This window comes from Lethenteron reissneri, chromosome 33, assembly GCF_015708825.2.
Source record: "Lethenteron reissneri isolate LAM-NWPU_2019-01 chromosome 33, ASM1570882v1, whole genome shotgun sequence".
NCBI classification, from domain to species: Eukaryota; Metazoa; Chordata; class Hyperoartia; order Petromyzontiformes; family Petromyzontidae; genus Lethenteron; species Lethenteron reissneri.
In genome coordinates this window covers 818,137-843,401 of record NC_083811.1, presented here as the reverse complement: position 1 = coordinate 843,401, position 25,265 = coordinate 818,137, and the positions used below count along the sequence as shown (strand labels likewise).

General features: G+C 57.9%; 2 protein-coding genes across 7 annotated transcripts in view; one reads left to right on the top strand and one right to left on the bottom strand.

Moving 5' to 3' along the window:
* Positions 1-12,892, top strand: part of LOC133350157 (E3 ubiquitin-protein ligase TRIM33-like) — a 48,109-nt gene extending 35,217 nt beyond the window's left edge. For all 3 annotated transcript variants that reach the window (XM_061564188.1, XM_061564187.1, XM_061564186.1), the window contains 8 exons: positions 470-608; positions 1,663-1,726; positions 3,177-3,423; positions 5,003-5,505; positions 5,947-6,040; positions 7,135-7,209; positions 7,978-8,169; positions 9,895-12,892. In XM_061564188.1, coding sequence (XP_061420172.1) covers positions 470-608; positions 1,663-1,726; positions 3,177-3,423; positions 5,003-5,505; positions 5,947-6,040; positions 7,135-7,209; positions 7,978-8,169; positions 9,895-10,368 — 1,788 coding nt within the window. In that variant the 3' untranslated portion in view covers positions 10,369-12,892. The remainder of the gene's footprint in view (positions 1-469; positions 609-1,662; positions 1,727-3,176; positions 3,424-5,002; positions 5,506-5,946; positions 6,041-7,134; positions 7,210-7,977; positions 8,170-9,894) is intronic.
* Positions 12,688-21,986, bottom strand: LOC133350158 (interferon regulatory factor 5-like). 4 transcript variants are annotated; one of them, XM_061564191.1, is made up of 10 exons: positions 20,754-20,948; positions 20,185-20,456; positions 19,422-19,586; positions 17,951-18,128; positions 17,278-17,327; positions 16,003-16,309; positions 15,318-15,577; positions 14,740-14,899; positions 13,354-13,484; positions 12,688-13,057 (listed from the first exon to the last, which is right to left on the bottom strand). In XM_061564191.1, the coding sequence occupies exons 3-10, from the start codon at positions 19,581-19,583 to the stop codon at positions 12,917-12,919; spliced, it is 1,389 nt and encodes a 462-aa protein (XP_061420175.1). In that variant the 5' UTR covers positions 19,584-19,586; positions 20,185-20,456; positions 20,754-20,948; the 3' UTR covers positions 12,688-12,916. The 4 variants fall into 4 exon arrangements, with proteins under 4 accessions (XP_061420175.1, XP_061420176.1, XP_061420173.1 ...); XM_061564192.1 differs by lacking the exons at positions 20,185-20,456; positions 20,754-20,948 and adding an exon at positions 21,948-21,986; XM_061564189.1 differs by having other exon boundaries at positions 20,185-20,948.
* Positions 21,987-25,265: the final 3,279 nt, after the last annotated feature.

Here is a 25,265-nt window from a genome sequence, read left to right as displayed (position 1 = left end):
AGTTCTTCTGCTATATATGCGAGGACCGGTGCAGCGCTGTGCTGCGTTATACCGCGGCATTATGAAGCTGTTGGAGCCCACACGTACAACAGCACCACCACCTGGTGTGGAAGAAAAGGACTGTTGAAGTGGCCTCACAGTGGGTTGTAAAACGTCAGCCTCCAGGGCCATTGGCTGGCAACGCGGTGGTCCACTGCTCGCTGCAAAGTTTTCCCGAATGGAAATTGATACCCACAGCTCGGTTATATTATAATTGACAAAACAAATCAAAGCAATTTTATAGGAATTATTTTTATCATTTCTGTACGACTGAGTATCACGTGCAGGGACAGCAGTCCGGTCGGGTGCGTTAGCGAGCGCGTGACGGCGGTGTGCGTGTGTGCTTGCGTGCATCTGTGTGTGCGTGTTTGTGCGCGCGCATGTGTTCGCGTGCCTGCGTGCATGCGTGCCGCTCCCGCGTCTCGTGCAGTTTGAGGACGTGTCATCAGTGCTGAAGCTGGCGGCGGTTCACGCCAACGGGGCCCTAGCGGACGGTGTGCCCAGCCCCGCGCCCCGCCTCACCTCCCCCACATTCTCCATCTCCCCGGGGTCTGCCATGCACTCGCCCGGTACGTGGCGTGCACCGCTGCAGCAGCAGCAACAACCACAGCAGCAGTAGCAGCAACAGCAACATCAACAGCCGCCACTCACTGCTAAATGGCGGGGTGACATAACAGCAGGACTTGTGCAAGGCTCAATGCATTTTGAGGCTGTCACGTGAAGTGCGGAAGGTCTCGCTGGCAGGATATCACGGGTACACACCCAGGTGTTATGGGTTAACTGGCTGAGATGATTAGCAGATGCACCGCCTGCGCTCCCCGCTGTGCCACCCACTGGCGTGAAGATGCACGCACGCAATATCGTGCACTTACAGGCGCACGCACAAACACATGTGCACGCGCACATACAAAAGACAAATAATACCCACATGGTTACCGTAGACTGTTGGGGCAAGTGTTATGAGAGAACATATGAAGGTCAGCGTGGTGCACAAGGAGGTAATGTGGCCAGCTCCATGCCCGGCCACCTTTGTTTCCCCAATGTTGATTTTTACATGCTGCAGCAGGCATTCATATAAGGCTGAGTCGACCTTGGCGAGGCCCAAGCACCGGTTCAAATAGCACTTGCCCACTGATGTTAGCTATGGGTGAGAATCGAACTCATCTCGCCGCGTTTGCAGCGCCGTACGCCAACCACTGTGTGCCCACTCGGTGAGCTGTGAATAAACGACTCGGTTCTCACGCGCACGACTTGACGTAACGCATCAAGCGGCGCACCTTCGCTTGCTTGTCCAGCACAAAGATCCCCCGTATAGCCTGAACAAACTGTTGGGGCAAGTGCTGTTAACGAGCACCTATAAAGGCTGGCACACGAGGGGTGGGTGGCCAGCACCACCCTCGTCACACGCATACACACACCCACCGTAACCACCACACCAGCGCATGTTGTATGCATGCATGTTGAAGTTCTTTCGCAACGAACGTAGCCAACCATGCTAGGCGACGGTGCGGGGGGAAGGACAGCAAACTAAACGCATAATGAGCCGCTGCAGGAATAACCCTTCTGCTGCCGTGTGCGTGTGCGTGTGTTCGCCCCCCCCCCCCCCCTCTACCGCCCTCCCAGTGACGGTGGCGAGCCAGACGCCCATCAGGCCTTCCAGTGCCTCCAGCACTGGCAGCCACGGCAGGTGACTGCCCCACGCTGCCCCCGCCCTGCTATCCCACGCCTGCCCCGCCCCCCCCCTCCATCCTCTTCTCCGAGAGTAATAAACGATCCGTCGAGATTTTGCGTCTGAGCGATTGCCTTCGCGTGCAATTGCTCAGGCTTGTCACCCACGAGTGATTCTTCAAGAGTGGAGCACCCCATTTTGCACCTTTACAGGTTCTGCAATACAATCAATGGGGATTTATAATGATAATAGGGATAATAATAATAATCACGTGGATCTGTTTGTCAATCTGCTGCTGGATTAAGGCCTCCCCGCGTCGTGTCTTGTCGGTGGGATTGTTTGACCATACTTCACGCCGGTCAGTGCGGGTTGGAGAAGCCCCAGGACTGATTAATGGCGTCACTCGTCACCAATATCAGCCGTGGCTGGGAGTCGAACTCGGTTAGCAAAGGGGCTGTGTGTGTGTGTATTGCCGATGAGAACCGTCTGCTGGGTGGTGGTGTAGAGAGTCTCCCACCCCCGCCGCAAACGGCACATGGGGTTCATCAATCAGTGGGGGGGCTCTTCCTCCCACCACCACCACCACCACGCTCGCCCAGGTCGGGGCCGGAGACGCTCATCCCTTTTCATTCGCCCCCGCGGTCGAGCGGCACCATTCATTTAAATTGGGGGGGGGGGGGGGGGGGCGGTGTTAGACTTGCTGTGACGGATGAGTTGATTTTAAATTGCGTTGTGTGTGCGGTGAAGTGGTGGCACGCGCTGGGTCGGCGCGCCGTGCTTCAAACCCGCCGGTGACCCGAGTTTGAACCCTGGCCGCGGCTAACGCCAGTGGCGGGCGAAATCTGAACCGGTTCGTGGGTACCCTTCACCCCTTCACCGACCCGCATGGATCAGCAGGGTGAAGTATGGTCAAAACAACCCCCATGGCCCACGTGGCGTGGAGAGACCTTTATCCATCAGTGGATTGATGTAGGGCTATAAATTATTAGTATTATTACATGCTAATGTAGCATTTTGGCTGAAGAAGATACTACTCTGAAATGGTGATGAAAAACCAAGTGTGGGTTGGTGAAGGGGTGGAGTTATCTGGGATCGGTTCAGATATTTTTCACCATTGATGTTAGCCATGGCCAGAAATCTGAGGTCACTTGGTTCACACCGTAGTGCACTGACCACTGCTTCACCACCTCTCTGATCCTTTAATTCGCATAAATCGTCAGTGCCTCTTGCATCGCAAGATCCTGATAGGGGTGGTAGCTTGGAGAGGCCTTCATCCAGCAGTGGATTGATCATGGCTGCTGTTGACGATTTTTACAAGCGCACGTACATGACAATTTATTTGAACTGACGTACGAACCGGTGCATCGTTGACGTCGCGGCCGTCCCGTGTGGGCATTGTGCGCGTGTGTGTGTGCGTGCATGTGTGTGTGCGTGCGCGTGTGTATGTGCGCGTGCCTGCACCCCACAGCTCCGCGTCCCCCAAAGTCCCATACGTGCGCCTCGAGCGAATCAAGCACGAGCCCGGCACGGCGCTCGCCGAGAGGGGCTCGGCGTGCGGGGGGCAGCAGCAGCAGCACCACCACCACCACCACCACCACGCGTTGGCATCGGCGACCCCCGCGACCGCTGCGCCCCCCGCGTCCGCCAACAGCGTGAGCGTGAAGCAGGAGGCGGCGCTCGGCGGGGGCGGCGCCGCCGGGAGCGCCTGTTGCGTGGTGAGAACGCGGATCGTGCGGAAACCGCGGCCGCCGGCGCCGACGACGAATGACGGGGAGCCCCCTCGGAGGCAGCGGTCTCGCTTGGCTCGCGGCTTCCGTCCCCCAGGATTTAAACGCTCGCTCGTGCACGCACGGGACTAACGGTTGTGGGGAGGGGGCGGTGTAAATAGAGGACGCCTTTGCACGGTCGTGGCCAACGGCACCGTTAATGAGGACAGGGGGCGGTGGGGGTGGTGCCACGCTGCCTCGTCCATGCCGGCGGTGCTCGCCGGGGAGAGTGGCGGCGGTGCGTACAGTGTGTGTGGCGAAGGCCGCCCAACACGTGCCGTCGATTTCCTCGCTTCCGTTCAAGTCCAGCCTCGAGCCCTACCGATTGCCTTGTTCTGCCTATAGTATAAGTGTGCACATGTGGTGGACATCTATGTATGTGTGTTGAACGTCTTTCGCACCGTACGTAGCCAACCATGATAACCGTGCTAATCGGACATGCCGTTCAAAGGCTAACTGCTGCGGTAAACTCCCTCATGCTTGCTGGGTGGACAGGCGGGCGGGGGGGGTGAATTGGGAATCAAGCTTTGGAGCATTTTTCCCAACGGCCGCTCCGGGAGATCGAATCGTGGCGGCGACCTCTGGGCTGAATGTCAAGTGGCGATCCACTATGCAGCTCCCTCTTTATGAATCCTCGTGTTGGATGAGGGTTCTTCATGCAATACATTTTGGATCAATGTGAATGGTGGATCTGTTACTCGTAAATATTAGTCTCTATTTAAGTCTTTGGATCTTGCATGTGATTGACGCTTTCAAATAAATATTCCCACTGTTTCTGTACAGTGCCTGGAGACTAGGTGGGGCTGTCCTGGGATAATTGGGCGACGTTACCCACATCTCAGAAACGTCGGTGCGATTTTCTGCTCAGAATGAGCATTGCGGTGTTGGTGCTCATTCCCTGTTTATAGCCCTGAGCCGCAAGTAGCGGAAATTCCACGCTACTATGAAGGGGGTGATTCTATCCTTAGGACAACTGCAGTTGACTTCCCCCACGAAGTGATAATCATTTTGTCGAACCCCAACCATGGGCCGAGACGACCCCCAGCCAGGATGTGACCTCGCAAGCCTGCGCTTGCGATCCGCTCGCTGTGCAGGTGGCTGTTGAGCGAATACGCGTGAACCCGGGGCAGTGTCAAGGGAAACGGTCGGCATGTCTCTCACTAGCACGGAGTCATCTCAGCTCCGTCCGGCTCGCTGACCTGGAAAGATATTTCGGGCACGTAGGTCGTGTGACAGGTCGCGTGACCACGACCTGCTCCAGTCGAGCAGCAACCCGGAAATTCGTACAGTGAGACGTTAAGCCCTGCTCATGAGGTGCTGCTGCTCAGGAATCTCTCAAAATACATTTTCCTTCCTTTTTTTTATTGGACCATTGTACGTCGTCTGGCGGTTATAAGAGAGAGGACATAAGTAAATATTGCTTTTATTGAAATAAAAACCTGTTTGGCTTATTTAAAATAGCTGCGCAGGTTGTATTTACGTACACATCTGAAATGCGTCCCCGTGCGCGCGGTGTGTGCGTGCACAGCTGAGCAGCCCCGACAGCATCCTCACCCCGCCGTTGTCCAACCCGAGCTGCGAGTCGCTGCCCATCCATGCCGTGCGCGTCAAGGAGGAGCGGCTCGACGGCGCCGACTACGCGGCGAGCTCCACGCCGCACTGCGGCGCTGGGCACGGCCACTCCCCTCGCCGACACAGCCAGCCCGACTCCACGACCGGCCTGCCCGGACACCGCGGCGCCGAGGGCACCGGCCGGGGTGCCAGCGGCGCGGACAGCAGTTCGGCGTTGCGGAGAGGAGACGAGGGTGCGGGGAGCGACGGCGCCGCCAGCGGCGGCGGCGGGGGGGACGATGCGGCGCAGGAGCCGGCGCCGGAGCAGATGGCCGAGGGTGCCGAGGGTGCCGAGGGCGCCGAGGGCGCCGAGGGCAACTGCGCCGTGTGCGGTGCGGACGCCCCCGTACTGGCCTGCGCGGAGTGCGGGGGGCGGTATCACCTGACCTGTCACGTGCCCGTCCTCTCCGAGCATCCTGGGTACGGCATGGAAGTGGCAGGCACAGTCGCACGCTCACATGTAGCCAAACGTGCTAATCGGTGGTACGGGGGAAGGCAAAAAACTAAACACAAGAAGCAGTTCTGAAGAAATTAGTTTTCAACATGCACGTAATCTCACACCGACACCCGCACACACGCTTGGACACAATGTGCAGACATCTGCTGTTGAAATATGCGTGATATTTTTTCGTGTCGGCAGCCCGCTGCAGCCCGTGAGTGTGGTTAGTAAGTGTTTCTGTCCGTTGGCACTCTGCAGCCCAGATGTGTTTGTGCATTTCAGCTGTTTTTCTGCTAAATCAACAAACACTGTTCCCAGCTGAAGCAGCATTGTGAGGGTAACAAAAAAAATACACACGGCCGGAAGCGGAGGATCGTTGGCGATTCGCGCACCATGACGTCCGATGTTGTCCCCGTGTCCAGCGGGGACTGGCGCTGTGGCCTGTGCCGCGGCCCGGACTGCGAGGAAGATGCGGCGGAGACGGCGCGGGATGGTGTGACAGCCGGCGAGCGGAGGGTGAGTGGCCGAGCCGCCCTCTAACTTCCTCACCTTCTCAAACGAGCCCCACAACTATTTTTTTAACTATTGTTCAACTTTTTTTACTTTACCAGGTAGCTCTTTTTCAGAAGCGATCTGGCCACAAATGGTAGCTTAATAAAGTGGCGTACTGTGTGTAAATTTATAGCAGCCAAATACACACGTTAATTCTAAATGTGGGGGGAAAAACCGGAGGAGCCGGACATAAATCCACGTGACCACGGGGAGAACATGCAAACTTCAAATATACAGGAATCCGGGTCAGGGTCAAACCCATGAACCCATGACCTCCTGTCTACCAGGCGAGGTAGTTAACATCTCGCCACAGCGGTACCCCAACTAGCGGCGACTCTCGCGCCTCAGCAAGAAGGGGCCTGGGTTTGATTCCCGACTCGGGTGCCTCTCTGTGCGTGGAGTCTTAAATGTTCTCTCTCCCCCTGTTTTGCATGGGTTTGCTCCGGGTTCTCCACTCTACTCCCATCGCTAAAAACAACAACACTGTGCGACTGGTATCGGAGAAAACATCGCAACGCTGAGAGATTAATCTAGATGTGAAGTTTTCGTGACTGCAGGGATCCATACTCTTTGGTTCTTTCGGTAAAGTGATGTAGGTATAAAATAAATTAAATCACGACGTTTCGATTGCAACACAAGCAATCATCACCTGATGATGATGATACGTGACTTTACCAAAAGAACCAAAGAGTATGCTGAGAGATTACTCTGCAAATTACTCAATCACACACAGCAGCAACATCGCCCCCCCTACTGCGAAAACGTGGCAGGACTCACCTGAAAATAGCCTTGAGAGTCGGTGAGGCTTTCCTGGATAAACAAGCAGAGTAATAATATAACAATAGTGGAGTGAAATGTCGCTGCACTAGGGAAATAAAGGTGGTCGAGCGTGGTGCTGGCCACCCACCATCTCATGTGCCGTTCTGGCCTTCATAGGTGCTCGCTGACAGCACTTGCCCCAACAGTCTGTTAAGGCTGTACGGGGGATCTTTGTCTGTGCGCAGTGTGTGTGTCTGTGCGTGTGTGAGGTGCTAATCACCCCTCCGCGTGGTGCGTAGCGCTGCGAGGTGCTGCTGCTGTCAGTGCTGTGCCGCATCACCAGCGAGCCCAGCGCTCCGCGCACCGGCGTCTCGGTGAGTTCACCCGCGGAGACCGATTGCTAACGACCCTCACCAGGCAACCCGGCCGGCTCGCCAGCGTCGCCCACCACAGGGCCCACGCCAGCGTCACAGCTGTTCAGTCCACCGATGTAGCCACCAGAAAGAGTCACGTAAACCACTGGGTGCTTCTAGATAGACAACACAACTGCTGCAGCGTGGGCTGGAGCAGTGGTACATAGGTTCGCGGCACTCCCCTTTGAAATTAGTGACCCGAGTTCGATTCCTGGCCACGGCTAACTAACATCAGTGAACTGGTCCTGCGCTCGCTTTCACCAACCCGTGGTCACTTAGTCTGCGAGTCTCCTTTATTTGACCAGGAGATTAAATAAGCCCTTTCAGACACGACGTGAGAGCGACCCATGGTCGTGACGTATGGTCAAACCAGCCCCAGGACTGACAGGGCAGCCTTCTCCCAGCAGTAGACGGACAGGGGGTGGTACATTTTAAACAGGAAGAAAATCCAGCGTGAGGAACCCATACCGGGAGGTGCTCCTGTCGCTGTGAATTGCCACAATCGGGCCGCTTTGATCATTTATCCATCTTTCCCAGCAGCTCCCCTCCCCCTTCCCCGCAATCTGCACCGCGCAGCTTGGTTAAGTATGGGTTAAACAACCCTCGTCACCTTCATCCAGCAGTACATCATTTCGTACATTCTCCAAAGCATGTTAATGAATGAATAATATGTTTTCAAATTAAGAAAATACCACGATAACACACTGATAATGCCCCCCCCCCCCGCAGGAAGCTGAAAAGCAAATGAATGGCACAGAAGCTGATAGCGACGGAGGCGGCGGTGGCGACGGTGGCGACGCTCCGTTGCCGGGCTGGCTGGACGCGGTGAGGCTGCGACTCCAGCCCGACTCCGCGGAGCCGTACGGCAGCCCCGAGGAGTTTGTGTCGGCGCTGCGCTCGGGCCTGCGCTCACACCGGGACGTGAGTGTTCGCCTCGCTCGCGCCGCCTCGCGAGCCTCACGTGCGCCCGGCCCCCTCCTGCTCCGCGGCGCCTCACGGCCACGCTGGCGCGCTGCGCTCGTTGACTCGCGCGTAGACCGTACCGCTCGTTAACCGAGGGATACCCTGATCTCAGCCACCATCGCTCGGTAACCAGTGCCGTTGGGTAACCGGTGCCGCTGGTTAACCGGTGCCGCTGGGTAACCGGTGCCGCTGGGTAACGAGTGCCACTAGTTAACCAGTGCCGCTGGGTAACCAATGCCGCTGGGTAACCGGTGCCGCTGGGTAACCGGTGCCGCTGGGTAACCGGTGCCGCTGGTTAACCGGTGCCGCTGGGTAACCGGTGCCGCTGGGTAACGAGTGCCGCTAGTTAACCAGTGCCGCTGGGTAACCAGTGCCGCTGGGTAACGAGTGCCGCTAGTTAACCAGTGCCGCTGGGTAACCAGTGCCGTGCACATCCAGGCCAACGTAGCTCGTTTACTCACGATGTCCCCAACCCAGCCTCTCAACATCTGCCGGTGCTGGTGTTTGCTGGTGCTCACAATACAATGCAATGCTCATTTTAATAGTGCCTGAATGTGAGCGCAACTCAAAATGCTGGAGAGACACATTTATTTTACAGAGAAAGACAGGCAGTGAGTCATCATAGGCAGAGAGAAAAAGGAAGGTCCCTTGATCCTTTGGCAGGGAGACGACAGCATGGACTGCTGGAGGGAGATTTCTGCGGGGTTATGTGGAGAGCGTCTCGGTCCTAGGAAACGCGCCATCGACTCCACGTCGTTGCCTTCGCCATACAAAGAGCGCCGAGCCCCTGATAGTTTCCGCTGACACGGCAGACGCGTCGGCGAGACCGCGTCTCTGAAGAGCAGCGGCTCATTCACCCAGGGGGTGGCGCCTCTGCTTTTGTGTTCTCTCAGCGTCAGTCTCTTTTATGCCAGCGAGTGAGCTCCACTGTCAAAGGGGGGGGGGGGCGGGTAGTGATTTGAGGCCACGGGTCACAGGCCGTGACACAGCAGCTAATCTGGCTTTGAGAGTCGTGGGATCGTTGCCTTGGCACCAAAACGTTCGCCGGTGGGAGGTGGCCGGGAGGCTCAAGAGGTCGTGACCGGTCCTGGGCCTCCCCGAGGTAGACCCAGCCTCAAGCGAGTACCTGGTGCAGTGTATAAACATCGCCACTCGGGAGACAAAGGTGGTCGGGTGTGTCGTGCCTGCCTTTGTAGGTGCTTGCTAACAGCACTTGGCCCAACTGTCTGTCGCGTCCACAGGGAACAGCGCCCAATGGCGTCGGTCTCCCCGTGCGACTGCCGCTGCTTTAAATCGTGGTCGTTAACTTAAGACTGTGTAACGGACACGTTCAGAAACAGAAAGAGGAACACGTGCATTTGAAAACATTTATAGGTTAAAGACTTTGGGAAACGTAAAAGTGCGCATAGGCGCATGGAGACGCGCTTGCATGGGATTGCACAGACAGAAAGAAATGGAACACGTGGATTAGAGAACCTACGCAGGTTGTCAAGAAAAGTTAATGGGCTTGCGGAGGTTACATGATGGCGGGAGGATGAAACTCGCCCCAGATGACGACCACCGCGAAGAGATGGAGCGATGAAATTAACTTCTGACCGCGCGAGATGGTCACAGCTTGGAGACGGGCCTTCATCCGGCAGTGGATTGCTCGTGGCTAATAACGATGTCCTCGCTTACCCACAGCACCGCGCGCTGGAGGCTCACGTCACGGACCGGCTTGGGGAGCTGTTCCCAGGGCCGAGCGAGACGCACGGCACGTGCGGCGCAGACTTGGCCGAGGACGCCGGCGTGGACGCCGCAGCAGCGGAGGTGGCGGACGCTGCCGGCGTGTGCCCGGACGGGCTCGCGACCGTGGACACGGCAGAGGCGTGCGGGGACCCGAGCGCCGGGACGAGCGAAGACGCCGGGACGAGCGGCACGGCGGACGCGTGCGCCGACGTGGGCGCCGGCAGCGCGGACGTGGGCGGCGCGCTGGATGCGGACGCCGGCGCCGGAGCCGACGTGGTTGAGGACGCCGAAGTGGAGGTGGAGACGGCGGAGGCCGCCGAGGACGTCTCGACGTCCGCGGGCGGCGACGGGGGCGGGGACAGCGACGCCGAATGCGGCGAACCGAAATCCAAGCGCGCCAGGCTGGATCCTGCCGAACCGGGCCCCTAGCGGCTGTCAGCCGCCGAGCGACATGACCCAACGAACCCCGGCGGGAAACCATCTCGCGGCCGCAGTTGACGATCGTCTCGAGAAGTGCGAGTGGCCGTGCACGTCGCCAAACCCTGCGCTCGTCCCGTCGAGACCCAGTTTTTGGACGTGCGACTATTTTGGGAAAAACCAAGTGCCAAAGCGAGTGCTGCCGAGCGTTGCGGGAGCTGCACGGCGTGAATGTAGGGGGGGGGGGGCTTCCCCGCGGAGTGGGGTGGGGGGGCTGCGGGACGCGGCAGCGGCGACGGCGGGGACCGCCACAGGAAGCATCCGCCGCGGCCTCCTGCCCACCCCGATCAAAGCGTACGAGCAGCGTGGAGGTTTGGTGAAGAGCGGCACCGTTCGTCACATTTAGCGCCCAACGCATGACCAAGTGTGTGTTTAGCCGTGCGATTGTTACAAGGTTTTTTGTAGTTGTATTCTTAATATTATTATCATCATTGTATTTATTTTATCACCATCTTGCTGCAGGACTGGGTGGGAGTGTATTTATCTTGCCGTGCAGCTGGGGTAAGCGCGCCCACCGGCACGTCCTTGTTCCAAGAGGAGAGCGGCCGTGTCCCCCGACCAAGACGGGTTGTAACTTTTTTTATTTTTTCAGGGTTTTACCTGAAGTTCGCGACGTGAGCCAAGCGGGGGGCGGGGGGGGCCGGGGGCCTCGTGGCCTCGTCTTCCCATGTACAGACTCGGACTCGATTCGGTCAAGCTTGCGGCTACTACACATGCGCACGTGCCGGCCGTCCTCCGGTACGGCACCCCGCCATCACGACGTTCGGCGGAGAAATCACTTGGCTTCTCTTCGAATCACCTCGTCGCGCGTTCCCAACGGACCTGGAACTAATGAATCCCAACGAGAGCCAGCGCCCTGCTCGCCCACCCACTCGCTTGCACGGCCGCCCACACACTCGCCCACCCCCGTACCTCCACCGCGGGGCTGCAGGTGAGAGAGACTTCTCTGAATGACGAAAGGATCCTTCATCTCCCGTGGCTCATCCTTCATCGACCGTTGTTCCCCCGCCCCCCCCTGGCCTCGTCTTCATGCCCACGCACAAGCCCACGCACACACGGACTGGCGCGCGCAGGCGCAGGCTAGTTAAGCGTCCTCACGGCGCGCTCTCTGCGGCATCGTTGGCGACTCGAGGTGTGACGCTGGCAGAGCGCGACGCGGAACGGTTCTACCGTAGTCGGTGGCTGCAGCAGGAGCTTGTTTCTGGTTTAAGCGATGTTTTTAGTTGGGGGGGGGGGGGTAATTGAATTGCAAGACTGTGTTTGTGTCGATAACAAGAACCAAAACAAGGCTCGCCCAGTGACGTCCGTGTGTTTTTCCTGATAATAGAGTTTTCCCATTTTTTCTGGCAACAAAACAGGTGTTAAGATGTTAAAACACCAAACTGAAACTTTTTACAAGGAATCGTGTCTGCACAATGCTTGTTGTCAGAATGCAAACAAATAACACTCTGATAATATATGGATTGTCCTTGAAACTGATTGGTCCACACCAGAGGCAGCTTTCTTTTTAGCCTCATCTCAAACGGTGTTAGACCAGAGGACGCCAAAGGGCGTGTAACGCCTTTTGGCGTCAGGTTTCAGTTTGGTGTTTTAACATCTTAACACCTGTTTTGTTTGCCAGAAAAAGGGGAAAAACCTATTATCATATTTTGTTACTGGCAAAGGAGGTCCCATGATGTTTTTCCTGTCAGAGATGGACCCCGGTGGTCATCGGCGATGGATCTGCTCTCAAATAACTTTTTCCACCGGTACAGCCGCGCCGTGCCGAGCCGGCCCAGCGCAGGAGGTGCCGGCCGGGTTCTTTCTCTCCGGCAGAACCCGAGGCGTGGACGCGGTCATTGTCCCCTCCCGGCCCCGAGAGAGAGAGAGATTGAAATGTCTGCCGAGGCCGAGCGTATCGCTTTGGTTCTGGCTCGGCGTGGCAGACTGCGAGTGGGAAACCAAGCGTAGCGCGAGAGCCCGGCGTCCAACAGGGTAACGATAGCGGCAGCCCCCTCGGCCGGGGCTCCCGGCGCACCCCCAGGGTCTGCTGCGGTGGTCGTAAACGCTCACCGCGTCGTCATCGGCCGTGATCGATCCACTGATGGATGAATGCCCCCCCCCCCCCCACAGGCTGTCACCATCTCTCACAATCATGCATCTAATAATCCACCCACGCACGAGCCGATTGCATCGCTCCATCTCCTCGATGGACGTTTCTCGGACTTGTGGCATTAAATTTGAACGAACCGTGACGTGCGTGGAAAATAATAATTCACTTCATCGCAAACGTCACGATAAACATTGTTGATTTTAATTCACAAGAGAGAATGTGCACTTTTGTGTTTGTCAACATTAAAAATGAACGTATTGCTATTAACATGCCAGACCTTGCTATTAATGTACATCATCCTTCACGCGACATATTTTTCCGTTAAAACAAAAGTCGATTCCCACATTTACATCAAGGTATTGGGAGCACCGGGCCCCGTCCGGTGAGGCCGGCCACCAGCCGCCCGCGTCACTGTGACTCGACGCAGTCCGACCGGCGGAGCTGCCGCATCATGGAGAGGAAGTTGTCGGCGGAGTTGGGGACCGAGAGCTCCGGGTCTTCCCTGCCAGTTGCAGTCGCCAGAAGCATCTCGGAGTGGACGTGCGTCACCTGCACGCGGCGCGAGAGGGGTCGGGGTGCACGCGTCGAGTTTGCGCATCGCGCGTGCCACCGTCTAACCCGTGCTGGTTTGAGAACGCCGCGTGCTGGTTTGAGAACGCGTGCAGGTGAGAGATAGGGAGGAACACGTCGTTGCTGGACGGGACGATGGCCGGCGGTCGAGACTAACGACGGGAGTGGCAACCGGAGGATGGCGCGAGGAACGGGCCGTGGCATCGCGAGCTCGCGGGGAACAAGGGCCCTGCTTGGGGACATGGATAGATCAGGGCATGCTAGGGAGCGCTCACCTGCACGGTGATGGCCTTGTTGTGCGCGGCCTTCCCGTTGGGCCACTTGCTGCCGAGGCACAGCACGACGTCGCAGTCGGGGGGCGGCTGCCGCCGCGCGTCGGCGCCACCGTCATACCAGGCGCTCATCTCTGTGATGCACGCGGCACAGAACATCGGTCAATCGACGGTCGCCAGCGCGGCCATTAACACACAAACCTCATTCGTCAATAATATCGTTGCCAAAGTGAAAAAATATATAAAATTGCTTGTAGGTGGCATTTCGGGCAATAACTCTTATTCATAGCTTTCCTTCCAAAGGCCACCGCGTTGACGATTGTGCTGGGGTCCTGTTGTGTGCGCTTGTGCACCATTGCCTAGGCAGCTTCGCGACGACGACGCCATCACAACGTGTTTGATGGTGACCCGGGCACTCGCTGCATAGTCCCCCGCGTGATCATTATTTCTGCTTCTCACGGCGTACATTTGCAGTCCAACTCCAAATTCCACAGCAGCCCCATACCGACCAGCGCATAGCGGTCGCCCCTCCGAGCACCGTCCACTCTCGTGATGAGATTCGGCGCGTACCTGGTGATGGGTCGCAGGTAATTCTTACGAAGGCGGCGGTGGTGTTAAATTTCTAATGACCTGCGAGACGGATTCCTGCCACAAAAATTAGCAATTGCCACCAACGGCTCGGAGCCTCCCAATTGGATCCGAGCGCTGTCCAACATTCGTTTAGAGTAGAAAGACACTGAAGATGTAAATTGTGTCACCAGCTGGGAACGCGAGACACCAGGGGGCATCAGTGCCAGTGGGAGACGACGATTGCTGTCTGATCCCAATCAAGTAGCTTGCGGTGTCATTTTCGAAGTTTTGCAAATGTAGATCCTGATGTCCGGCACACAATGGCCTACTCTTGCAAATGACGTCCTGGGAACTTTGACGGCCACCGTGAAGCAGACGGCTTGCATGGTATTACTTCGGTTATCGACCCCGCAGTTAGAACTAGTGCGGCCACTGCATTTGAACCGTGAACCGCTGCAACAAGCGGCAAATGCTCCTTGCAGCGTTAATCCGTCACGTTCTGAAGAATTGTTTACAGGTGGAGTTCAGGCAGAACCGGTCAAATAGTGGTCGCGTCCGTCAGAATCCATTAAGAATTAATAAAACTGCGCGCTCCTTTGAGGCCCCCCCGAGGCAAACTGCTCCCCACCTGCGGTTCAACTCTCCTGCATCTCCGCCACCACCCCCGCCCCAACCCCCCCTGATGGAGCCTCCTCCTCCACCCGATGGGCGTCCCGAGCGGGGAGAGCTCGGCGGACAGGGACATCCAAAGGGACGACCGTAGAACGACAAAGCTCCATTGATGGCGAGCGCGTCGTGGCGGCCGCGGCGCTCACGTACTCTGCAGGAAGTCCGCAAAGTCGTAGAGCAGCGTGCGAGCGCGCGTCCTCTTGTCGGCGCGCGTCAGGGCGTTGGCCCTCTCGCTCGCGTGCTGCCCGGGCCCCGAGTAGAAGACGCGGCAGCGGCAGAGGCGCGTGGCCTCCACCCCCTTCGGCGTGGCCTGCGGCGGGCAGAACGCACGGTCACGAGGGTCGGAGGGCAGGTTCCTGCGCTCCCTCCCGTTAGCCCCAGGGTGACGGCGGTCGACAATTAGCGTTAACCATCACGTGCCCAGTCGGCACGAAAAGTGTAAAGCAAATGAAAATTGAAATGGAGGCTGCGCAAACCAACACAGCTGGGGGTGTGTGTCAGGTATGGCTTGTGCTCGGGGCTGGTTGGCGAGTTATTATGTTGAAGGGATTGTGATAGTGTTTAGTTAGTGTAAGTGTATGGCTGGCTAAATTATGGGCAGGTATAGTGTGGTTAGTGTGACTGGCTGAGTCGTGGGGCCCGTGCAATTGGCTGGTATTGTCAGGCCCAGTGCGGCGAGGCTTTGGGGTTGGGCTCGTGGCCGACATCCCACTTGCCCAAGCACTCACCTCCAGCAGCAGCCCGTTGCCCATGATGGAGATTCTCTCCGCAACCTCCTGCCTTTTGATCTCCTCCAGCTGCGGGGGTGGCGCGGGCAGGCGCAGGACGCGAGGCTCCGGCATGCCGGGCAGGCTGTACCTGGCCACCTCACTGGGCTCCCACTCCTCGTTGCAGACGAGGCAGCCCACCGGCACCCCGGCGGCGGCGGCCACCTCCGTCATCAGCACGACGTGGCCGAAGTAGCTGATGCTCACCTTGAGCTGGTGCACTGGCGGGCAAAATGGAACCCCCACCCCGTGGGAGAAACGCAGATTTACAACCGGGCGCGGCGGTGGAAATGATTTACATGGACTGCTGCAGTAGTGTTCACCAGGCATATGCGGACCGCCGATTTGCAATATTTGAATCATCTCCCTCGTAACGCGCGGATTTGTGTTTGAGTCCGAGCATGCGCAGTCGTGAGGCCAGGTACGAGCAGACGCATGCACAGAGGCGCGTCTGCGTGTGCGCACCTGTGCGCATCCCGTGCTCGCGTACACTTCACACGGTACACCTCGTGCGCGTACACGGTGTGCCTCGTACTATGCACGCGTACACCTCGCACGGTACGTGCGTCTGCATCTATGTGCGGGCAGAGGCATGCGCACATGGCACGCGCACATGGCACGCGCAGATGTGCACGCAGCTACTTACCCAACTCCTCCATCACCGCTGGTGCCACTGCCGCCCCCTGGAAGGATCCCACGCTCTCCATGGACACGTTGGAGTCGTGCATGCAGGGCTGGACGGCCCCGCCTTGGTAGAACTCGCCCGGCGCCGGGTGGTGGTGGTGTTGGTGAGGAAGGGCGATGCGTAGGTCCAGATGATAGGCCACCTCTTCCTGGGTACCCGTCGTCTCCAGGGGCGGGCACAGCACGGGGTCTTCTCCCACGCCGCGCGCCAGCAGAGTGGCACCGTGAGGCTCAATATTCATCTCGCCAAACGAGTTTTGGAGATGTGACTGTGGGAGGAGAACAGGTTAGGCTCCACGAGCCCTTTTGCGTATCAACCACGCTTCACCAGGGACTACAATATCCACGCGTCCTCATTTACTTATTAACCACTCCTCACTCGTCGAGGGTCAGCAAGTCACATGACCGCAAACACATTGACAATTAAAGCGATTACTTTCAAACATTGTCGTAGGCCCCCATCATGAGGAAGTGTTGCATTGTCAACTGCACCTCTTACCAAGAATCCCACCGATAAACGCGTACGAACACTAATTATTTGGCTCAATACATCTTAGTATATAGAGGACTGCAGAGCTCATGAAACAAAACCGCGTTATGAATACTGTGTTGGCATTTTGGAGCAATGCACGAAGGAAAAAAAAACTGAATTTTTTTTCCTTTGGTGAAAACAAATAAACAATTGCTGCAACTCCCAAACCTTGTTCGGTAGCTTTCTGCAGCTGCTGCCGCCTCTAGAACGAGGTGGTAACGAGGTTGTTAACGACCACTGGGCAAGAGGACCAATCATTTACATTCACGCTACCCTGCCCACCACCACTCTCCCTGGCCATCTCACCATCATCTCACTCACCATCTCACCATCTCGCGCACCATCTCACCATCATCTCACTCACCATCATCTCACTCACCACCATCTCACTCGCCATCTCACCATCATCTCACTCACCATCATCTCACTCACCATCATCTCACTCACCATCTCACCATCTCGCGCACCATCTCACGCACCATCATCTCACTCACCATCTCACCATCTCACTCACCATCTCACCATCTCACTCACCATCTCACCATCTCACCATCTCGCGCACCATCTCACGCACCATCATCTCACTCACCATCTCACCATCTCACCATCTCACCATCTCACTCACCATCTCACCATCTCACTCACCATCTCGCGCACCATCTCACGCACCATCATCTCACCATCTCACTCAACATTCTTACTCACCATCTCACTTGCCCGGAACTCCGGCACTTGAGAGACCTCTGCTGTTCTCTCTGCAACAGCGAGACAAAAAGCGGAGGAAGCGTTAAAGAGAGGTGGTGGCAATTCCATCCGTGTTCTCAGTGACCAGGAAGAGGGCCTGTCCAGACGAAGCCCCCCCTAGGCATAAGGCAATGATGGCTAAACTACCCCCAAGATCCCGAACAAAGACGAAACTGATATACAGTTGTCTCTTTTGTGCTGCCGCTGTCTAAAATAAGATTGCCACAAGTAAACTCTTGCCAGTCGACTCCAGCAGCCTGCTGTCTGCGTTATACAGGCAGCATGCAAGGCATGATGGAAGGGCACATCTATCAGTCGCAACTATGCGTTCCGCAGTCCAGGATGACGTGCGTGTGTGCAACGACTGATGAGCTTGACCTGTAGGCCGTGAGAATTGTTTTTCAACTTGCTGGCGAGTCGGAGAGACATTGTGGCCTTTAGACCCTTCAGCACAAGGTGCTGGAGGGCAACAACAAAATCTGTCCAGACCATTTGGTGGCCAAACCCAATTTTTTTTTAATCTTCGACGACATAGGGGAGAGTGGGAGAGGTCAGGGGTGGTGGTGGGTGGTGGGGTTGGGGGGGGTCAGTAGCGTATTCAGCGCCGGTTAACGAGAGGCCAGCACCGACTCACGGTTGTGCGAGCAGCCCGTCGTGCGGGGAAACAGGCGGTAGACGCGGAACAGCTCGGGCGGGCTGAGCTTGGCACCGTCCGTCTCGCACTCCAGCATCTTCTCGAGCGCGCAGCGCAGCGACTGGCGCCAGTCGGACGGCTTCGACGAGTCCACGCGGCCCTTCATGGTCGCGTAGGCCTGCGCCCAGCGGAAGGAGCGCGAGCACCACGTCAGCGCCTCGCTCGCCCGCACGCTCACCAACACCGCACGGCTCACCAACACCGCACGGCTCACCAACACCGCACGGCTCACCAACACCGCACGGCTCACCAATACCGCACGCTCACCAACACCGCATGGCTCACCAATACCGCACGCTCACCAACACCACTCACCAACAGCACGGCTCACCAACACCGCACGCTCACCAACACCGCACGCTCACCAACACCGCATGGCTCACCAATACCGCACGCTCACCAACACCGCACGCTCACCAACACCGCATGGCTCACCAATACCGCACGCTCATCAACACCGCACGGCTCACCAACACCGCACGCTCCGCCAACACCGCACGCTTCGCCAACACCGCACGCTTCGCCAACACCGCACGCTCCGCCAACACCGCACGCTCACCAACACCGCACGCTCACCAACACCGCACGCTCACCAACACCGCACGCTCACCAACACCGCACGCTCACCAACACCGCACGCTCACCAACACCGCTCACCAATACTGCACGCTCACCAACACCGCACGCTCACCAACACCGCACGCTCACCAACACCGCACGGCTCACCAACACCGCTCACCAACACCACTCACCAACACAGCACGCTCACCAACACTGCATGGCTCGCTCGCACTCCGCGGCTCACTGGCACAAATAGATCTCAGTGCCACACAGCACGCACTCTCATGTTCTTACACGCCGTCACTCGCACACACCACCTCCCAACAGGTCGCTATGCCGCAGTCATTGTCAGCAGAGGGCAGTGTAGAAAAGCCCATTGTTCTATCAACCAGCACTAACCAATGTGAAATCTGGTCAAACGCCACGTGTGGGACTCACTGGCAAATCACCCGGAATGTGGCCGTTGGTGAGATGTCGATCCCTACTCTTAGGTTTTTTCGGTAAAGTCACTGTAGGTAAAAAATAAAAGTAAATAATTAAATAATAGAGCTAATTATTAAAATAAAATTATAAATCACGACGTTTTGAAGGCAACACACGTCTCCGTCATCAGGTGGGACCGTCACAGCTAAATTTACTGTATTTACCTACGTGACTTTACCGAAAAAACCTAAGAGTATGAATCCTTGCAGTCACGAAAACTTCAAATCTAGAATGTCGATCCCTGCCCCGCTCCCAGGCCGGGCGCCCACGTCCCCGTGGCGCCTGGTGCCCACTCCCGAGTGGGGGGCTCGGCGTGGGCAGCAGCAGCAGCCGGGGGGTGGACGGGGTGGGAGTGGGGGCAGCTCACCCGGAAGATGGAGTCGGTGTCCCGAGAGAGACGCTTCTTGGCGCTGTCCCAGGGGATGCGCACGGCGGAGCGGGAGTCGTCCTCCCACGCGACGCCGTAGAGCCCCGCGTCGGCCAGGTTGCCCAGCCAGTCCCGCAGGAGCGTGTGGCACTTGCCGGGCATGGCCTAGGGTGCGGGGGTGCGGGACACGGACAATTACCGAGGGCGGTGACCGTGCACGGACGAGGAGGTGGACCGGCGCCACGGGATGTCGCGCGCGATGGTCGGCCGTCACCCAGGAGATGATCACGGACGATGTCAACCATCACCCAGACGATGTCAACCATCACCCAGACGATGTCAACCATCACACAGACGATGTCAACCATCACACAGGAGATGTCAACCATCACCCAGACGATGTCAACCATCACCCAGACGATGTCAACCATCACCCAGACGATGTCAACCATCACCCAAACGATGGCAACCATCACCCAGACGATGTCAACCATCACCCAGGAGATGTCAACCATCACCCAGACGATGTCAACCATCACCCAGACGATGTCAACCATCACCCAGGAGATGCAACCTCACCCAGAATATCACGCGTGGTGTTGCACATCGCACAGGACATGAACCGTGACCCCCAGATATCAAGTGTGATGTTGACAATCGCGCAGGAGATCAGCCGTCCCAGGTATCACCAAACACCCAGGAGGCCGGTGGCTGCCCGCATTGCTTGAGACACCAACCACCAACCCAGGGCATTAAACATCACCTGTGACGTCGCCTTCTTCAGCCGCCACGTCACTCATCACGTCGCCTCTGACATCACAGGCATGGCCCACGATATCGATCATCACGAGCCATGATCAGTCCACTGTTGGATGAGGGCCTCCCCAAGTCGCCGCTGCCATCACATCTCACGGTCCTTGGCGTGGACCCTGCGGCCACGGAGCCGTTGCAGGCCACGGCTGCCATCAGTGGCGATGTCCAACACGGCCCTGAGTACCGTGCCAGATTCGGTGTGCGAGTTTGTATCCATCAACACTGGGGAGACAAAGCCGCTCCAGCCTTAATAGGCGCTCGCTAACAGCAGTCCGTGCGCGTCCCGTGTCTCTGACGCTGTCCGATGTGAAGTCGCCCAGGTCTCGAGTCGAGCCTGGCGCCCACAGCTCCAACTCGACCGCCACAGCCCCCCAAACTGCAGATACGACGATGTCACAAGCCACGGGGTGGATCACGTGGGGTGGATCAGCTGGTCCACGTGGGTGGATCATCTGGTACTCAAGGGGTCGATCAGCTGATACGGGGTTAAACACGCGGGGTGGATCAGTTGGCACTCACGGGGTGGATCACACGCGAGATGCTGGATCACGGGCGAGGTGGTGGATCACACCGGGTGGATCACGCGAGGTGGTGGATCACACGAGATGGATCACGCGGGGTGGATCACGCGGGGTGGATCACGCGCGAGGTGGATCACTCTCCACGCCTGAGCAGAAACCTCCACCCGGAAACGCGGACGTAGCGAGAAATGACGTCACCGCCCACGCAGCTTCTCATTCGTCAACGCGACACGTGGGCGGCTCCGCGCACATCGCAGGCGCGTGCACTGTCACGTGACACGCGTGTCGTCACGTGCGAGAGATGAATATCGGGTATGCTCTTGATGGAAGCGATCAGTTTGCTCGCTACATTAAAGATGTCGGTGAATCACGAGAGCGCGCATCATCTCCTCTCTCACGCCACCCGGCCGACTCCGTGCTCCCCCCCGCCACACTCCTCAAGCCCCCCGCCACACGCCTCGACCCCCCCGCGCCGTTCGCCACGGGGAATTTCCGCCCAGAGGCACGGCGCCGCGGTGGCTATGCGATGTTGACTACCTCGCAGGGCATGCAGGAGCCCGTGGGTTCGATCCCGACCCTGACGATGCCTGCTGCTGCTGCTGTATATTTGGAGTTTGCGTCTCTCTCTCTCTCTCCCCGTGGTCGCGTGAATTCCTCTCCGGCTTTCCCCCCCGTCACAATAAAAATCAATCGCAGGAAGAGACATCGAATTTGGTCATTTTAAAGAAACCTCAACATTCCAAGAGCGGCCAAAGCAGTCGCGTAAAGAGCCGCACGCGACTCCCTCGGCTGCGCTGAGCCCCGGGTTTGGAGCAGCTGCAGATTATTTGGCTGCTCAAACCGTCCGCGTGATGACGATGATGATGAGCCAGTTCGTTGAGCTATCATTTGTGGCCAGGTCGCTTCTGAAAAAGAGCTACACAGCTCAGTGAGGCCTTACCTGGTCTGATAAAAAAAAAAACTATAGGATAGTGGAGTTGTTTTGAGCATGGCGAATGTGTTATCTATGAACGTCGCTCACCTGTCGTTCTTGGAGGATCTGTGGCGAGCCGAGACGTTCAGTGAGGAATTGCGACCAGTTACAACGAGCCGAGCTCGTGGTGGTGGTGATGATGGTAGTGGTGGTGATGATGGTGGTGGTGATGGTAGTGGTGGTGATGGTGGTGGTGATGGTGGTGGTGGTGACTCTCACACGCGTGCCGGGAAGCTTTTAAGCTGTCTTCGAAAGATCCTCCTCCTCCTTCACGGCCAATCCCGCGAGGCCAGCGAACACCTGCAGGATATCTTTACCTGCCATGAACACACGGAGACGTGCCGATAACAGCATGACCGTAAGTGATGCGGTGATGCAGACGGGCGGGTGGGGGAGTTGCATGAGGTCAGCTCAGGGCGCAGAGAGCGATGAGGAGGGGTGGTGAGAGGAGTGTACGAGTAGAGTGGGATCAGAGTCAGTGGAGTGCGGGTGGGGTGAGGGTTTGGTGAGAGTGAGTGGACTGAGTGAGAGTGTGGTGGGAGTGAGTGGACTGAGTGAGAGTGTGGTGGGAGTGAGTGGGGTGAGGGTGAGTGGGTGAGAGTGAGTGGAGTTAGAATGAGTGGAGTGCCATTGGGGTGGGAGTGGGGTGAGAGTGGAGTGTGAGTGAGGTAGGAGTGAGTGGGGTGGGAGTGAGTGGGGTGAGAGTGGAGTGTGAGTGAGGTAGGAGTGAGTGGGGTGAAAGTGAGTGGGGAGTGAGTGGAGTGTGAGTGAGGTAGGAGTGAGTGGGGTGAGAGTGGAGTGTGAGTGAGGTAGGAGTGAGTGGGGTGGGAGTGAGTGGGGTGAGAGTGGAGTGTGAGTGAGGTAGGAGTGAGTGAAATGGGAGTGAGTGGAGTGTGAGTGGAGTGGGATGTGAGTGGGGTGAGAGTAGGGTGGGAGTGAGTGGAGTGTGAGTGAGTGGAGTGTGAGTGGGGTGGGAGTGGGGTGGGAGTGAGTGGAGTGCGACACAGACAAGGTATTCACATAGCGAGTGGTGTTCTGTTTGTCTTGTCCTGACTTAGTTATTGAGTTTCACGCTTACTGAATTAAAATCATATTCATAAGAAATAGAGAAGAAGAACTCCAGTTGATGGTGTTTATTGCGGACATTAAACACCTCCCTGTATGCGTCTTGGCGGGGAGCGGTGGTGCAGTGGTTAGCACACTACGCGACAAACCCGGCAAAAATAATTGAAACCGGGCCCTGGGCATCCCCTAGGTTGACTCAGCCTTAAATGAGTACCTCGTGCGATGTGTAAAACATCATAATGGGGGGGGGGGAGACAAATGCGGTTGTGGTCACCAACCCCCATCGCGTGCCGTGCCGGCCTTCGGAGGCGTCACTCGCGAGCGGTCTGCTGAAGGCTCAGAATCAGCATATAGTTTACACTGGAGGCTCTTGTTCTATTCACAGACGGGAGGATTTGTTGTCTGCGATCGATTCTGTTGTTGACGCAAGAGCGGAGCTGCCCGGATCTGGGCGTTGAGTCCCCGGTCGGAGTGCGAGGAGTCCCGTGAGCTGCAGAATTTCCCCGTGAATGCCCCAGAATGCTCGAAATATCCACCCCGGGGCCGCCCACGCTCCGCGTGTCCCGTGCCAGGCAGCCTCGGGTGTCGCCACCGGGCAGGGTCGCAGTGGGGATGAGAGGCGAGTGAAGGTGGGGGCGACCAGGGTGGTGGCGGTGATTGGTGGTGAGTGGTGGTGGTGTCATCAGCGAGGGTTTAAAGTGCCGTGGTTTCTCCTCCACCACGTGCAGGCCCCGCCCCGCGGGTCTCAGGTTTCGGTCTCTCGGGTCGAGGCGAGAAAGGGGAAGCGGCGGAGAGCCCCTCCAAGGGCTCTGTTTTGAGTTTCGATTCCGCCCGACCAACAACAACTCAGGCGTGGGTCCAGTCACAGTTCAGGTGAGTACAGTGACAGTTCAGGTGTGAGTACAGTCACAGTTCAGGTGAGTGTCCAGTCACTGCTGAATGAGGGCCTGGGCGTGAAGGCGCTTTGACCATCCTTGACCACCGCTGTCAGTACCGGTTGGTGAATGCTGGGGGAGGGAGCGGGGAGTGGTGGACAACAACAGTGGTGGATGCTGGCTGCGTCCCCTGCGTCCACCCCACGCCTGAACACCTTCACCTGAACACCTCCACCTGCGCCTCCCGCTCGCCCGTCCAGAGCACGCGAGGCCAGGCTCAGAGCGTGCTCAGCCTGCGAGGCGTGCCGAGTCCCAGTCGAGAGAGACGGACGCGTGATCTCGAGGGTAATGCCACCACCCCCTGCCATCGTCTCTCGGTGCCCATCGACCCACGAGTGGCAACTCGCTCGCTGACGGCCGCCTGGAGCAGACTCGGCCAGAGCCAGGAGGCATCGTGGTGTTGGTGGTGCTGGGTGGTGGTTGGTGGTGGTGCTGGGTGGTGGTGATTGTGCTGGTTGTTAGTGGTGGTGGTGCTAGTTGGTGGTGCTGGTTGGTGGTGGTGGTGCTGGTTGGTGGTGGTTGGTGGTGCTAGTTGGTGGTGCTGGTTGGTGGTGGTGGTGCTGGTTGATGGTGGTGGTTGGTGGTGGTGGTGCTGGTTGGTGGTGGTGGTTGGTGGTGGTGTTGCTGGTTGGTGGTGGTGGTGCTGGTTGGTGGTGCTGGTTGATGGTGGTGGTGGTGGTGCTGCTGGTTAGTGGTGCTGGTTGGTGGTGGTGGTGCTAGTTGGTGCTGGTTGGTGGTGGTGGTGGTGCTGGTTAGTGGTGCTGGTTGGTGGTGGTGGTGCTAGTTGGTGCTGGTTGGTGGTGGTGGTGGTGGTGGTGGTGGTGGTGGTGGTGGTGGTTGGTGGTGGTGCTGGTTGGTGGTGGTGGTTGGTGGTGGTGGTGGTTGGTGGTGCTGGTTGGTGGTGGTGGTGGTTGGTGGTGCTAGTTGGTGGTGGTGCTGGTTGGTGGTGGTGGTGGTGGTGGTGGTGGTGGTGGTTGGTGGTGGTGGTGGTGGTGGTGGTGGTGGTGGTGGTGGTGGTTGGTGGTGATGCTGGTTGGTGGTGATGCTCTTCATTGGAGTTCATCACTGGAACTCATCACGAGCTCAGTCGCTCGCGGGAGTGTCCGTGCCGAGGCAGGAGCTGCGATGGAGTTGAGGGTGGCGGGGGGTGGTGGCGGCAGTGGTGTGGGGGGGGGGGCAGTGGTGTGGGGGGGGGGCAGTGGTGTGGGGGGAGCAGTGGTGTGGGGGGGGCAGTGGTGTGGGGGGGGCGGCAGTGGTGTGGGGGGGGGCGGCAGTGGTGTGGGGGGGGCGGCAGTGGTGGGGGGGGGGCGCTGTTGAGAGGGCGGCTCCGCGTTGTTTTTGTTTCAGGCAGCCGCGGGAGACTGCGCGGCGGGAGTTGGGGGGGGCGAAGTGAGGGGGGGGGGCGACGTGGGGGGGGGCGAGGTGAGGGGGGGCGAGGTGGGGGGGGTGTCCAGGTGAGAAGATGTCCCGTGAACACGAGGGACCGGTGGGGAGATGAAAAAGTGTCAACTCAAACACATGAACAGGTAAACGGGTG